The 16,805-nt window shown below is 38.5% G+C and overlaps 2 protein-coding genes across 3 annotated transcripts; both read right to left on the bottom strand.

Annotated features, from left to right (window-relative positions):
- Positions 1-1,820: 1,820 nt before the first annotated feature.
- PTP4A1 (protein tyrosine phosphatase 4A1) lies at positions 1,821-13,413 on the bottom strand. Of its 2 annotated transcripts, none has more exons than XM_048845195.2 (5): positions 13,274-13,413; positions 10,612-10,704; positions 8,382-8,512; positions 4,675-4,749; positions 1,821-3,229 (listed from the first exon to the last, which is right to left on the bottom strand). In XM_048845195.2, the coding sequence occupies exons 1-5, from the start codon at positions 13,376-13,378 to the stop codon at positions 3,112-3,114; spliced, it is 522 nt and encodes a 173-aa protein (XP_048701152.1). In that variant the 5' UTR covers positions 13,379-13,413; the 3' UTR covers positions 1,821-3,111. The 2 variants fall into 2 exon arrangements, with proteins under 2 accessions (XP_048701152.1, XP_074982609.1); XM_075126508.1 differs by having other exon boundaries at positions 1,821-3,225.
- LOC142071474 (uncharacterized) lies at positions 13,277-15,775 on the bottom strand. Its single transcript, XM_075126217.1, has 2 exons — positions 15,734-15,775; positions 13,277-13,822 (listed from the first exon to the last, which is right to left on the bottom strand). Exons 1-2 carry the CDS (start codon positions 15,773-15,775, stop codon positions 13,727-13,729), a joined length of 138 nt encoding a protein of 45 aa, XP_074982318.1. The 3' UTR covers positions 13,277-13,726.
- Positions 15,776-16,805: the final 1,030 nt, after the last annotated feature.

Genomic DNA, 16,805 nt, shown 5'->3' with positions numbered 1-16,805 from the left:
CTCTTTACATAATCAAGTCGGGCTATTTCCTGCATAGATCAAGGTTTTCTCACATCCCCCCACCCCCATACACACAAAAACTTACTCTCCTGCTGGTAATAGCTCATCTAAACTGACCACTCTCCAGGTTTAAATCCAAGTTAAACCAGAACATCTGGGGGGGGGGGGGGGGTAGGAAAAAACAAGAGGAAACAGGCTACCTTGCATAATGACTTAGCCACTCCCAGTCTCTATTTAAGCCTAAATTAATAGTATCCAATTTGCAAATGAATTCCAATTCAGCAGTTTCTCGCTGGAGACGCCCAGTAAGTGGTGGGCTTTCAGGTAATTATCGTGGGCTATACAGAAGTCCCACGGTCTGAGGGCTTCCTGGCAGAGGGCTGAGGAATGGGCCATGCCTTGCCTTGCCTGTTGATGTCAGGCAGAACTTTGCAGGTCTGCAGCCTTTCCACACCACCAGAGCATCAGAGACAGGTGAGGAAGTTAGAATAGGCAATGAGGACAGTCAGTTCAGAGGGTGCAGAGAACAGAAGGGATAAGGAAGAAAGTTACCACTCTCTCTCAAACCTCTCAGAATTTCACAACCCTGAAACCAGTAAGTGGTATGAAAACTAGCTGGCAATTTTCAGATTTCCCAAAAGTCAGATTACATAGTAGTTTGAGTGGTTTTTGTCCTAGGTGAAGGGGTGGGGAGGGTCAGAGTTTTAAGATATACTTCCTACTCCTTTATATGACCTATTCCTACTGAACTGTATAATTTAGTTTTCTGTAATAGTGTTCGTATGCTCAAATCATCTCATTCCTCTTCAAAACACACAGGTGCCTCATCTGTATATTTGTGTAATGCTTTCTTTGTTCTTGAAAGGATCTCATCTTTCCTGACAATGCCGTATTAAAATATACACCACTAAGCATTAATTAAAATCACTTATTCTTTAGAACTCAGTTAATTTTCAATTTTCTTAAAGTTATTCTGTGTTAACTACTCTGGTTATATAGGGACTAACCCCTTCCTCAATAAAATCTTTCAGAGGTCTCTGTAGCATGGCAAGAAGAAGTAAGAAATTGCTGAGACACCCATTTTTATGTACAGTTATATGTTCTGATTTTCTTCCTTTATTAAAATGCAGAATACATACCAAGTTTGATCAGTGCTTTAATTGTGCAGAAGAAGTAATGCAAGCAAAAATAAATTATGCCCTCAATTTTTTTTTTTTTTAAAAAAGCCAACAACAGGGAGAAATGGGGATATACACCCAAGGCTATTGTCAGAGACTAACTCAGGTGCCCAAAATGTGTTACTGGTAAGAGCCTCCAGCTTCTCATCAGGATGCTATCTACATCACCACACTCATTTTGGAAACCTACATTTAAGCAGGTTTCAGTTCTCAAATATTTTTGTTGAGGCACACTGTCAACCTTGATAATGTAGAATTGTTTCAGATTATTCCTTTACAATTCTTTGATAGTTCCCTTGAGACTGGAAAGAGGTGTGTTTTTATATACAGCCGTGTAGTGTTTCTTTACATGTGCAGTCATCTTCGCGACACGAACTCTAATTTAATATTAAAGATGCTACTTCAAACTTGATTGCTTCCTAATGGCAAGTATTTTAATTGAGTGTCAGTGGCAGCTATTTTGTACAAATGTGAGGTATACATTTATTTTTTTTTTTACCTTCTTACAGAAGTGAGAACACTTGGGCCAAGATAACAAATGGGTGCCTAAAGTTAAGCTCCTAAATCCATATTTAGGATTTCTGATTGAGTACACAGTAAAGTCTTAAAAGCCTCTATAAATATTTCACCAGACTCACTACGTGCATTTCAGTATTTATTTAGATGTTTAAGCTCTCGCACTAGATTTTACAAGCTGGTGAACACTGGCAAAATTATTTCTCCCACAGAACTATAACCACACGTTCCCAAGACAGTATAAATATATGGTTGAACTAACATTAGTACACACCACTTTATCAATTACATAATAAAACAAATTATCAAGTATCCAAATATTAAGTTACGCAGCTCAAAAGGCATACAAAATATTACAGGTCTTCCCAGTTGATAGCAGAAACTCAAGGGGAAAAAAAACCCAAAACAAAAATAATCACACAACAAAGCAATAGTTGATAAACAACTTTCAACAGGTACAGTAAAAGAAATTACAAGATCTTCAGAAATTTTATGATTAAGAATTGTTTTAGCTACAATAACTAAGCATTTCTACATTTTAAAAAAATATTTACTAAAGTAAAGGGCATATTCTATACTTCCTGCACAAGACAAAGGCAACATTTTACTAGAAATATTAAATAGCCCCTCCCATCCTTTTCAGGCCCTCTGTTAAGTTGCACATGAAGTGCCAAGATTAATTTAAATGTAAGGCTTTTTGTCAGGAGACATTAAAGACTGTGTGCTTCTGTACAATGTAAAGAATTATTTTCTACATGAGTAAAGAGAGAATCGATGTATTTGTAAAATGCAGAGGTTTAGATAATGGAAGGAAAGGGTTATCGAAAGACACCAAAAAAGTCACTGTAAGTCTTAGTAAAAATCAAAGATTGTGCAAATCCTGATATTCTAGTGCGATTGCGGGAGACAAACATACAGTGAGAGTAGACAGATTACCATATAGGCCCTATCCTCAATATTGAAATGATTGTAGGAAAAAGGACAAATGTAAGGTCCAGATAGTTGTAGTTCACGCATCACGAGAACTACACTGTAATTTACAGAAAAAATATAGATATTGTGCTGGGTTTTTGGCACCTAAACTCTCTACACTTCATACTGTGACAGATTTTATTACTGGGAAATAGATGAATAAGAATCAGCTACATGATTCAAAGATAATTCAGTTGATACAAATTATGACCAAGGAGACATTTCAAAGACAGCATACAGCAAAACATTTACTAGTTCTCCAAACAGGTGGATATTAACTTACACAGACAAGTTGCATTTCTGCCATACTTTTAACCTATAAAGACTCCTAAGGAAGCTTCAGTTAGCCTATTTATCAGCCCTACATGTCTTTCTGCAGGTAGTTTGCCTAATTCTAGTTTCCATCCTCTAGCTCCAAAGCAGCAGCTCCAAAGGCATCCTGGCTTTACTGAATACAACAGTTGTTTCGGTGACCATTGGAGTCTTTAAAACGCAGGCGCATTTTAGGACGATATTTCTCCAAATACAGAAGTTGCTTGCTATTAAAGGCTCCGCGTCGCTTCCTAAACAGAGATAGTTGTTAGAAAATCATCTTTAGAAACAAAACATCACTTTCTGAAATAAAATATAGTTCCTGAAATAACAACATTCATGGGAAAAAAATCATGAAAAAAAACTCCATTCTTTAAGATAGTTGAGGGCAAACGATAGTTAATGGCATGGTAACCAGAGCAAGGGAATTTTTTTTTTTTTTAAAAGATGTAGCACCAAGTTGCAGTCACTGTAGTTTTTTTTTTTCCTTTTATCTTATTTAACCATACTCTAATCTCCTTTTCAGATGGCATTCAGAATTTGGTGCTTCAGCAGATGTACTCTAAGGCAAGGCTTCTGCACACTAAGCATTCTCCTGGATCTCGGGAAACCCTCAGGAGGAAAGTGGCAGTGCCTACAACCACATGAAAAAGCTGTTCTTTTGTGCTAAAAGAACGTTAACTACACTTGCTTAGTACCTCATTGATAAATTCATTCAAAACACTAAGTTACTGGAAAAAATCCTCTACTTTGAAAAAAATGTATTGGATTTGAATCAGAAGCTGGTGGCAGTGATAAAAGCACACTCCGTTTATGCAACCCTACAAAAAAAGTTGCCACAAATGTGGCCTTTTTAAGAATTTTGAACATATGGTCATATTAGAACCCAACTTTGTCAACCTTCATAGCATGGTTTAAGGCTGACCTATACAGCTTGTTGCTTGAGGTGGTGATGGTATACCGGTAGTATTCTGTTTTGTTTTAGGAAATGCCATCAGGCTGGTGAGTACAAACCAGGGAGTTGTGAAAATGGACACAAGACAGACTCACATCAAACTTACAAACATTAAGCTGTCAGAGTGTTGAGCAAAACCAATTAAAAACTAGTCTGAACTGTGGCATCTCTCAAGTGTAGTTAAGATCAGATAATTGGTAAGTGAAATCATGTATCCATATTTACTCTTGAACACGGTTATGAAAATCAGATTTACAATTCAAGAGGAATTGTTTCCAGCTATCAGTACTACAGATTCAACCTGAGTTCCAAGTGTATTAATTCTCTTGCATACCTACCACTCTGCAGATATGACTAACGAAAAGGATGTATTAATGGTGTTCTGTTTGGAAACTTATTTTTCAATTATGAAAGCTAAAAAGTTTAAAAACAGAGCCTGAAGCACACATTAACATTTCACATGGCTCATGTAAATACATCAAGTGGGTGTGATCTGGCCTATGGGCCGGTGGTTTAAATGTCTCAGACTTAAAACCTTTAATTGGTTTTTCAATATTACTTAGGAAATAAATGTACTGTATGTTTAAATCTGAAGAACAAGTTTCATAGCAACATATTATCTTTATTCTCCAGATTCCTACACAATGCCCTTGTATATACTGTTATGTTTGATAGATGAGTCTCCCCTCACTATCTACTTTAGCCTTAAAAAGAATGAACAGACGCAAGTTTAATACGTACTGCCTTATAAACTGCACTGCATCTTCATACTTCATTCCACATTCAATAAGTGCAAGGGCAACCAACACTGGAGCTCTGGAAGAACAAGAGAAGTCTTTAGAATGTACATGGCAAAAGAGTCAAATTTTAAACCTCAGCAGATTCTTTTCAAAGCATATAAAATGGCTCTTCTATATGGATTTAAGTCATTTATATCTTCTTGATTCTGACACAGTATACAAATTGTTTTTGAAACAACTCTAGGAAATAGGAGAAGCAATATGTTAATGAGATTGATGAAAGTGACATTTCAGGAGATGAAGGACTATGGCATGAGTAAAGTGGCTACATTCTTTAGGTGTTCATTTTCAGACTGCAATTTTTGCAAGAAATCTCTTTGGAGACCGTGTTTTCCTCATGTGAGTCTTCACTGACTGACACTTTCAACCCATTTCCCAACTCAGTTTTGTTTAACAGTTGTAACGATCACAGCTATTTAGAAACAAAACTTCAAATTTAGTTAGAAGCAATTCTTCTCAATGAAATCTATGCTCTAAAGCAAATTTTTAAAAGCAACTGCAAGGTGGACTACAGAGAATACCTGAAAATTCTTAACTGGTGAAAGTCAAATTATTTATGCCTATCTTTAAACAAGAGACAATTTTTCCCGACTTGCCAAAGTGTTCTTCAGATTGATAAGTATGAAATATTTCAGTCCAAAGTGAAATGTTTTCAGAGTTAAACACTCAAAAATATACATTTATATTGGAAGATGTAATTATGGTTGAGAAGTCACTTTCATATCCAAGAATTTGAATCTTAAGTAGCGAAGTCAAGCAACTAGTATTTGGCATTGCTGTCAAGGCTTGAAAGTCCACTTCCATGTCAAAACTTTATGAGCAACTGCTGTCAACTTCTGCAGAATATGAGCTCAATTAAAAAAGAATGTCCATCTTACAACTGAAATAAGCCTTCAAAGAGAAATATAATTCTCCACACTGCAGACAGCTCCAATGCCTGCTGATGCTGGATACTATCTTGGGCAGCAGAAAGAAAAACTGACTAGTCTTATTTTTCAGTGTTATTCAATAAGATTAGGCAGTAACTGAAACTGACAAGAATTAGGTCCATTTCACTCTGCTATTGTTTGGGAAAGCTAGAAGCAGCAAACACACATAAGAGCTAGCCACCTGAGAAGACTTAAAACCCAGAGGCCGACACAAGAGGGAGTAGAGCACCAGAGACACCCCCTCACAGCAGTCAGAAAACTTGAGTAATAGACACACACGACCAGGAAGTTCTGGGGTGCGAAAGGAAGGGGAAAAAAGGTACCCCTTCAAGTAGGCCAAAGAAGAAAGTCTTGAAATTTAATCATTCATATGATAGCCTATGACTAGTAGAAATAAGATGGAGTCCCCCAAAAGGATCTAGGGACCGAGCTCTCTCAAAAAAAAAAATCTCAACACTTACACTCTTTCCCAGCTACCGGTAGGCAGGTGCTTGATTCTCACCAAATGTTATCTCTGGACAGTGCCACCACCCTCCTTAGAATCACAGAATATCAGGGTTGGAAGGGACCTCAGCAGGTCATCTAGTCCAACTCCCTGCTCAAAGCAGGGCCAATCCCCAACTAAATCATCCCAGCCAGGGCTTTGTCAAGCCTGACCTTAAAAAACTTCTAAGGAAGGAGATTCCACCACCTCCCTAGGTAACGCATTCCAGTGTTTCACCACCCTCCTAGTGAAAAAGTTTTTCCTAATATCCAACCTAAACCTCCCCCACTGCAACTTGAGACCATTACTCCTTGTTCTGTCATCAGCTACCACTGAGAACAGTCTAGATCCATCCTCTTTGGGACCCCCTTTCAGGTAGTTGAAAGCAGCTATCAAATCCCCCCTCATTCTTCTCTTCCGCAGTCTAAACAATCCCAGTTCCCTCAGCCTCTCCTCATGAGTCATGTGTTCCAGTCCCCTAATCATTTTTGTTGCCCTCCATTGGACTCTTTCCAATTTTTCCACATCCTTCTTGCAGTGTGGGGCCCAAAACTGGTCACAGTACTCCAGATGAGGCCTCACCAATGTCGAATAGAGGGGAATGATCACGTCCCTCCATTTGCTGGCAATGCCCCTACATATACATCCCAAAATGCCATTGGCCTTCTTGGCAACAAGGGCACACTGTTGACTCATATCCAGCTTCTCATCCACTGTAACCCCTAGGTCCTTTTCTGCAGAACTGCTGCCGAGCCATTCAGTCCCGAGTCTGTAGCGGTGCATGGGATTCTTCCGTCCTAAGTGCAGGACTCTGCACTTGTCCTTGTTGAACCTCATCAAATTTCTTTTGGCCCAATCCTCCCATTTGTCTAGGGCCCTCTGTATCCTATCCCTACCCTCCAGCGTATCTACCTCTCCTCCCGGTTTAGTGTCACCTGCAAACTTGCTGAGGGTGCAATCCACACCATCCTCCAGATCATTTATGAAAACATTGAACAAAACCGGCCCCAGGACCGACCCTTGGTGCACTCCGCTTGATACCGGCTGCCAACTAGACATGGAGCCATTGATCACTACCCATTGAGCCCATCAATCGAGCCAGCTTTCTATCCACCCTATAGTCCATTCATCCAGCCCATACTTCTTTAACTTGATGGCAAGAATACTGTGGGAGATCGTGTCAAAAACTTTGCTAAAGTCAAGGAACACGTCCACTTTTTTCCCCTCATCCACAGAGCCAGTTATCTCGTCATAGAAGGCAATTAGATTAGTCAGGCATGACTTGCCCTTGGTGAATCCATGCTGACTATTCCTGATCACTTTCCTCTCCTCTAAGTGCTTCAGAATTGATTCCTTGAGGACCTGCTCCATGATTTTTCCAGGGACTGAGGTGAGGCTGACTGGCCTATAGTTCCCAGGATCCTCCTTCCTTCTCACTATCCCACATCCATCTGTGGCTATAGTTATAAGTCCTCTAGCTACTAGGAGTCTGGCAATATTTCCAAACAGGAGGAATGGAAAAAGGTAACAGAAAAAGGTGTAACACTGAGAACAACTCAGATATTTTAAGATTAAAGAGCCAGAAAGGAAATGACAAGAAGAGCAAGGGATATAGCTAGTTGAACGAGTCAAATAATACTACGAATATATTCAACTAATATATACAACAATTTTCACTGGTATTTTCTGAATAAATTATTCAACAAGCTTTTTTGTACTACTTGACCAGCGTATAGAACTGGTCAAGTACTATTCAGCAAATAGACTAAATACAATTTTAAAATTTTCTGCTATTTGACCAGCTCTAGTAGCAAGTTTTTTTAATTTATATATATAAAAAAGTTGATTAACAAGGTTAAAGTTAGAGCACACTGCTGTTTTATTCCTTTAAGTAGCAAGAAACAGTTGTGAAAAGGCATGACAGCACAGGTATTTTCACATTAACTACTAGGTTTAGGGCTTGCCTACCATGGTGTTATTCTAGAATAGCTATTCTGCTTTAAAATTCACACCCTACCTTAATCCAGAATAAGGGTTTGTGTAAACATGAGATCTAATCTCCATCTCCCAGCCTATAAATTCCAGGTAAACTCTGAGGTTGACTGCCGGGCACTTCTTATATTTCTAGAAAGAAACTTCTTATATTTCTACAAAGAAATATTTATGCCTAAAAATTGAAAAAGCCTTCACTATCTCTGTTCCAAAGGGTTCTGATTATTTTAGAGTTTCACTTACCTCCCAAGACCTGCAACACAGTGTACAGCAATACAACAACCAGGTTCTTCACGGAATTTAACTTTCAGGAGGTTTAGCCAATCATCAACAATCTGGTTGGATGGTGGAGCACCATCATCAAAGGGCCAATCCTAGAATGAAAGGCAAATTTCTTCCACATAAAGAATCAGATTCTACTATAGCTGGGAACATTAACCACTATGAGAAAGTAAAGTGACTTCCTCAATTGATAATCCATCCCTCAACTTAACCCCTTAGACTAAAGTTCCTGTCATTAGATAATGAAATACAGCTGAAAGGTATGATTTGTATTCAGAGGTAGTTCATTCAATTAAAGACTGACATCTCTCTGTCAGAACACAAGTAGCTTCATTCTATGATTACCTATGTTGGTTACTGGAATACAATAAAAAAGTTTCATGCATGTTAAATACATTATTTTCATTCTCTTGTAAGGTACACCATATCCCCCTCCTTTTGGGAAATCTCATTTTAGTGGCGAATACCCCAGGGTCAATTCTTGACAAGTTGGCAATACAATAGCAACAGCAACCTAGCTTCAGTGGATACGTATTTAAAGTTTTCTGAACTATCTGCTTTTAATAATTAAAGTGTATATTCACTTTTCAAAATTAAAGTAGCTGACTAGCTACCCCGCTCTCCAACTTTGAGATTTGTACAATTTCAAGAGTGTACAAAATCAGATGCTAAGAGGGATAAAACTGTGCTACTAGCCTAAGCAATATAAAGAAAAATAGACTTTTCAATATGCATACCTATGTAATAAGACACACCCCATTTTGAAGTCTACAGTATTATTGTTTGCACAGCAATGCTTCATATGGCCCATCACTGTACTGAGCCATTCTCTACTGTGCCCAAAACTCTCACTGAAGCAATTCCGAGCAACATGTGGGGTTACTCTGAACTACACCAGCCGGTAACAGCCCCCCACTCACCAGCTGAGAATAGGCAGAGTATTGTAGCATTCTGAACACAGGGTAAGATGGATGTGTGGCCAAATATTCAGTGTTTCCACAGCCTAGAAATCCAAGGACTGCTCCACACTAGGGGAATTCTCAATATGAAGATTAGGCTGCCTTCTGGCACCTTTGCACTCCTGGAGCAGACATCTGTACTAGTCTTTCTGGTCTCAAATTTGCATCATTGCTACAGTCAGTTCAGTTCCTGCAGTGGCAACAATGGTGCAGTGGTTTTGAACTTTTTACATAGAGATAGACCCTTGCCACCTTTGTAACTAATATCCAACAGAACTCATCTCCCATTTAGCCATATGGAAGGTCTGGACCACCTTGTCCCCAACATCTGTTCATGTCACCACATTAAGAACCCACACAACAGTGGAAGGATTAGTGTAGAAAAGACTTCAGGAAGCCACCAAAGTTCAACACTATCATCTAACCATGCCGACAGGTCTTAACAGTCCTGTACTTGGCACTGAGGCCAGTGCCTTGTCTACATTAGCACTTCCCACCACTGAACTGCTAAACAGCTGAACCATTGTGAGCAATTGTGGGAAATTTTGGCTGTGTGCGCCTCCCCAAATTCTGCCCTCTCCTGTTTTCATAGCAGACCCATATCAGTTCCAACATTAGGGAACCCTCTACTTCCATTTACCTTTGCCCCAAAGACATGAGACCAAATTTAACCCCTAAATAAAGTAGGATAGTCCTATTAATAAGCTTTTAATGCAAAAAAAAAAAAACAAAAAAAACACTAAACAAGCCCTGAATTTCCTGTGTTTAAAAGTCAACTTTTGGGAAGGGATAGAGCACTATACTGCAGTGCACACTGGTTATCTGCCCACCCTAAGTGCTTAACATTGCTCTCACCAACTTAGCTGAAATAGTGTTACCAAGTGGATAATTATTCCAGAGTTTCACTAGCATAGCCTGCAGATTGTAAATTCCTTAGCATAGGCACGTTATATTGTTCTGTTTATTAAGTGCCATCTCCATCTACCAAGTCCAGTTACTCAGGAAGCATGCTTGCAGGATGATTTGGGCTTTGAAGCGATAAGTCTCACCTTTCAACTCTTAAATTAAGTGCTAGGCTCTCCTTTTCCCCCCTGCCAAAAAAGTTAAAGTAAGGAAGATCCAGGAGAAATCTTAAGAGTTGAGGTCATTCATGAACGTGCAGTAGACATTAACAGCTTGTGAATGTTACAGGTCTGATAAAGCCTTAAAGTGAGTCTTTTTAAGCCACTCACCAAAACCTGAATGCCTTCTTTTTCCACTGGTGCAGTGTCATACGTGGCTTCACATACTCTTACTACCGTGGTAACGCCGTACTTCTTAAGTTCCTAAGAAGGAAAAAATTACTTTGTTTTATAATCAGCTGACGTGACTCTCTCAGCAAGGCAAAGACAAGTATTTTTTGTACTTTAATAGTATGAACATCTTTCGTAAGTTTCAATACGATTCCCTTCCACCCCACCCACCAATTGTCTTCCATTTGGTAAACAATGTTTAAAGTGTAGCTCTTGTTATTTTGTTTACTTCATTGTAAATCAGCATCAGATGCTGATCCTCAAAAAAATTCTCAAGATACAAAGTTTGAGAGTTTCTTAAATTGGCTCTGAGAGTAACACAGAGTTCTAAACAATGTGTTGTGTATTACAGTAATAACAAGAGGCTCCAAACAGGATTAGGACCCTATTATGCTAGACACTGGTCAGATTAAAAAAAATGTCCCCTCCTGTGAAGAGTTTACAGTCTAAACCAGATTAACTGAAATTTTAAGCAACACATACTTAAAACTAACTATGGAAATGCCAGTTGAGATTTTAAGATACTACGGGACACACTAATATGCTTTTTCCTGTGATCCTTTGGACAAATCACTTAATTTTTGTGACTCAGTATTCAGTCTGTAAAGTGAGCATATTACTGCAGAACCGATTATTTTAGCACAAGAGAATGCACAATGACATTAATGTTACTTCCAGCTGGCCACTACAGGAATGCTGCTTACCTACTGCCGGAAGCATTCAGTGTAAAGTTAGTTTTCACTGAATATCAAGTCAGTAATAAATCAACAGTGACTGCTTCCAGACTGTCAGAAGGTAAAGAGTTAAATTACTCTAGTCATATTTATTTTTTATGGCATATTAAAAAAGCTAAGCTAAAAAACAGATGCAAAAATAAATCTATATGATGCCACTGAATGAGAATTGCTGTTATTATTTTGAAATAAGTTTAGGGTTCCCCACCCTAATGTTTTAATCAAACGCAAGCACCTGCATCTCTGGGTTTTTATTACTCAGGAAGCTGAAGTTAGCCTTTCAGCCTTCAGCATTTTAGTTGTCTAACTAAAGCAGGCTTCTTTTTATAACTGGTTGTTATGGAAGCTTTATCTTGTATTGCTTTATGATAGCTTTTTCTTCGTCAAGTTTCACTGTAATACATCTTCAGCTGACTCTGTTCTATAAATCACTTCCTGGGTAGCAAAAACTACAACTGCAGATAGGAAAATAGTCTTCATCTAACTAGCTTCAACATGAATTCTCTCCTCTCTCTGAGAAACTGCTAAATTGCCTAGGTGTGAGGAAGAGAAGCAATATCCACGTTGGTTATAGAAACTCAAAAGAGGTGGTGGTGGTGCTGCTGCTGGTGGTATGGGGAGATTAAGTTAATCGGCTATAACTAGCTGCATCTTCAGACATGGAACAGTGATCTACAGGAACCTATCCATGTTTCTTGATAACAGTGGAGAGTATGAATCCCTTTATGAGCCTACTGGCCTCCCAGAAACAGGATTTTAGATAGTTGTGGAGATAGACAAGCTCAAGTACTTTAAAAAAAAAAAATTGCTATTCCTTTGTTTGTATAGTGCCTACGACTGGCACTTCTGAACACTGCTGTACTACAAAACTAATGGACTCATGAATAATCCTGAACAAGTATTCCATGGTGAAAACCAAGATAACGAGCAAATTAGTAAAAGAGCTTTAGCTTCATAGTAGATATGAATGATGTTGCTTGCCTGTTAAGATCCTGAGTATATATGAGGAACAATCTTATCTAGTGATTAAAGCACAGAAATGGGAATCCGATCTCTGTTACATACGTCTGCCAAAAGTTTCTTGCATGATCAGCAAGACAAACTGTGTCCTCTTTCCCACAAATGTAAAGTGGAGACAAACACCTACCACACTTTGAACTGAATTGAAACCATGTGACTTTGACCCTTTGGAAGGAAGACACCATTAACTGTCAAGAAAGTGCATATACAATACACCTTGCAACCATATTGTCCTTGGCTGCACTGTTACTTGTGGAGGGCCAGACTTCCACTGGAAAACCCATATACTAGCACAGCTTCTGAAGTAACTTGGTATGTGGCACTTCTCCTTTAATGTCATTATTGAATCAGTGGCAGTGAAGAACTAAGCTTTGTCTCATTTTAAGCAGCAAATACCCTTACTGACCACTCATTAACAACTTTTTCATGTAAGGAGAAGATAACTAAGACACCATCAGGGTTCTGCATCGCTTCAGTTAGATCACACATTCTCTGCTTCCTGCCTGTTCTGCAACTGTTTGTTGGTGATAGCATCACTATGTTTCACTTAAAAAATGGATGAGGAATGATCTCCATATTTATAATTTGGAACTCTGTAAAGCATGCCTCATTCCTTGAAAAGTTTCTATATCAGTGGTTTTCAACCATTTTTCATTGGAGGACCCCCCAAAATTTTGTAGACGTAGTCTGCAGACCCCAGGTTGAAAACTGGTCTATATTAAGTCTTGAAGCAAAATGAACAGTAATCAAGAGTTGAGTTTGATTGGTTAAAATAGATTACTATTAAATATGAACTAGTCTAAGCATTACATGTATTGTAAATAAGCATTCCGTCCAACAGACCTTACCTCTATAAATTTGTTTAAGGTTGCATTGGTTGGATTGTGTGTGATAAGAAATCTCATGTTCTTGTAGGTGATTTCCACAGGAGCTGGGCGGTTCATTCGTGCCATATTAATTTAGTTAAAAACATGCAACAAGATTGTGAAAGGATTAAAAAAATTCTAATACAGAAATGATGTAGTGAAACTGAAGTCTACTTCAATATACTCCACTTGAAAACTTTCAGTGTTGGCAAGTATGAAATTGGGAGCAATGGGAAATGAAATGAACCTCCTAACAAGAAGCAGCAATTCTTCAATCCAGTAATACTGAGGCTGGAAGGCAGTGCGCTGAGGTTTACCCCATCCAGGTCTGAACTCCTTTGTCAAATGCTCTGCCAATTTCAATTGAACACTTCTTATCCTGGTTAATTGCTCTTATGGGGGCTTCTTGGTGGAGTAGTAATGAATTTCTACAGTTCACTTGTCTGCATAGAGGTCGTGCTGTGCCTGGCAGTAGTCTCCACTGCCCTTCAGAAACTCCATAAATGTGTGACCAAGAACACCACAGAACTGCTGTAAAGAGGGGAAGAAAACAAACAAAAAACAAGAAGTTACTTCTGTCACTGTTTTAAAGTACAAGTTACTTGAAGACATTTTAATATCTATACAAAAAAGTAGTCTCACTTGGAATATATCTTACAATCTCGTACAACTAAAGCTGTCCTCAAAGAAATTACCTTTAAAAAAAAAAAAAAAAACCTAGATATCACAGTAATACAAATGAGTAATATTTGGACTTCAGAATTACATTTTCAAAGATCAGGTATAGAATCATACAACTGGAAGGAAAGGTCATTTACTCCAGTCCCCTGAACTCATGGCAGGACAAAAACGGTATTTCTAAATTAGTTAATACACCAACATTTTAAAAGTTGCATAAATGAGAGAGTTTTAACCAAACTTTTATTCAACAGTTGTATTTCTATAAAAAGGCTAAATTTAAGAGCACCCAGAACAATCTGAAGATAAGCTTTCAAATCAAGACAAGAATATCAGAAAGCAGACACTGAAATTATATTCATTGGAGATTAGTGCATCTTTGAAGTCATATTAACTTTATCTCATGCACAATACTTCCAGTATCTGCTGTATATACTTTCCAGTTTACACAAAACGCCCAACCCCCTAAATGGAATTCACACCCTTTGAAAGGATAAGGCAAAAGCAGAAGACTTGCTACCATAACATGTGCGCTTTGAGTGCAAGCATCGCTAATTCCCATTCAGCAGAGCCACTGTGAAACAGTGCCTATTACATAAATTCAAAACTTCTACATGCGCTTCCATATGTAAGACATCTGACCAATTAATGTTTCCAGAAATAATATAGCATTTTAAAAGATAGGAGGATTAAAGTTTTCTAATGAAGAGTAATGTTGCAAGACGAACAGATGCATTTCAACATTAAAGATGGAAGTCAGCCATATTGGGAGTCCACTGAAGAGAGGTCTAAAACTGAAGAGAGGATTTCACCTATTAGAATGGATGTACACTATCAGTTTTGTGGGTACCTGCTGAACTTATGCCTGCGTTAGCCAGTTTTATTAGTCTAACCACCAAAACTTTCTTCACCACCAAATCATTACACAAAACCTACTGGTATTACTAATTATAACAATGAACAACAGGCCTACTAAAGTAGTATTATTCCTAGCCGCTACACTTGCTTTATGCTTCCAAGTGAAGATACCTCATGGTATATATTGCATGGTTGGGCAGCAAAAAGGGGTGTAAGGATACCATGAATCCTGCTTTGAAGCAAATGAGCATTCATACTCAAGCAGGAATATTGAAAGATGTAGAAATGTCATTTTAAAAACTTCAGTTATTTCATACTTAGTTTACTGTGGAGTCTCATTGCAGGGATCCGCTTTGTGCCCAAACGACAACATTACCAATGAATGTAATGCTTTGCAGTTCTCTGTTGTATCGATACATAAAAGAGAAAAGGGGAAAGGAAGAACTGAGGGGGAGGCAAGAAAGTTGTTTAGCTCAAAAAATAATGGTGTGCAGAGCCAGCCACCTACTACCAAACGACTATATTATCTAGAGGTGGATACAAAAGTGCGGTTTCCACCAATAACATCCAGAGACAATGCCTCAGGAAGAAATCCAGCCATCTCCAAATTACTGGGCATGGGGAGGATCCAGGGATTTCAAACAAAGTCTAACCCTGGATCCTTCAAGCTACGTATCAACCAGACTATTAAGAATAAACAACGTGAATTAAGTTCCACCCTATTCAGTGGAACATAGGGGCTTTGTTTCTTCACCCTATCCAAAGTCTCCTTGATGATGTGATGGTCTCTGTGTTCTTCATTGCCAAAAAGATGGCTTCTTAAAAAAAAACAAAAACTCCGCCCCATCCACTCACACAGAGAGCAAGGTAACTAATGCATTAGCTATCTTGCTGTAAGACCACTACCCTCATGGCCTTCCCAAACATAAGCAGCATGAAAACTGACATGATTACGAGTTTTACTGTTGTAAACTGGATAATGAATATCAAAAGTGACACACACTAGGAGTGTTTCAGCAATATAATTTCTGGCTAGCAAAAAACTTATAGCAATAGAGGTACTAAAGCCATCTGCAGATTCAGCAGGACTACAAAGCATTAGTTAACCTTCTGAGATACAGCTGAATATAATCTCCTCAACCACAATAGCCAGGAACTCACAATTTAATGAAAGCTTGTGTATTGCGGAAATTGATGGCGTACGTAATATTGTCTACTGTCAACAGATTTGAAAACTTGACAGAATAGACACGCTCTATGGTTTAAACTGAGCCTTGTCTTCAGTGATTATACACACCAATGCCATACATGAGTTTTCAGATAAACACTGAGTGAGTGATATCAGGCTAGTTAGTGCTGGGTCAAATCTATACCATATGTTGCTAGTGGGCCAACAGAAAGCACCCAGTACTCCCACCCCCCAAAATGGAAAGTCCTTAAACATAGCTATTTAATACTAGCATGGCTTCTATTGCTGCTCTTCTGAGAATTGGAGCCAGACAGGCTGCTCTCCTGGCTACAGTGGGAGAAGCCAACTATGTTAAAGGAAGGAGTGAAGCTCATGTTGATGCAAATGCAATCTCTTCTCATCGCTGCTAGCCAGAGGAGCTCAATATGGAAACTAATTCCTTTAAATGGCACTGTATTACCATTAAATTATTTTGCCAGCCTATTTTAGCTTTAGATGCGTTACATTTGACTTCTAAAGTGGACACCGAAAGCATTTTGGAACCACTTGATTTGTATTAGTCATTTGGGAAACATTCATATTATCAACCCCTATCCTCTACCTTAAATATTTCCTAGTCCTAACACTTACTACTAACCATACAGGATCTGCAGATGGTTTTGAACCCTGAGATTTTCTATGACTAGAGTCAGGTCATTGACTAGCTTTACACAAGCTTTAAGTCACCTTCCGTTTTTGCAGTTGATAGCAGCCAGTTTGTAACCCAAAGTAAGCTCCTACCACATTAAG

This window comes from Caretta caretta, chromosome 3 (assembly GCF_965140235.1).
Source record: "Caretta caretta isolate rCarCar2 chromosome 3, rCarCar1.hap1, whole genome shotgun sequence".
In the NCBI taxonomy this organism is placed as follows: Eukaryota; Metazoa; Chordata; order Testudines; family Cheloniidae; genus Caretta; species Caretta caretta.
This window is presented reverse-complemented; position numbering and strand designations above follow the sequence as displayed.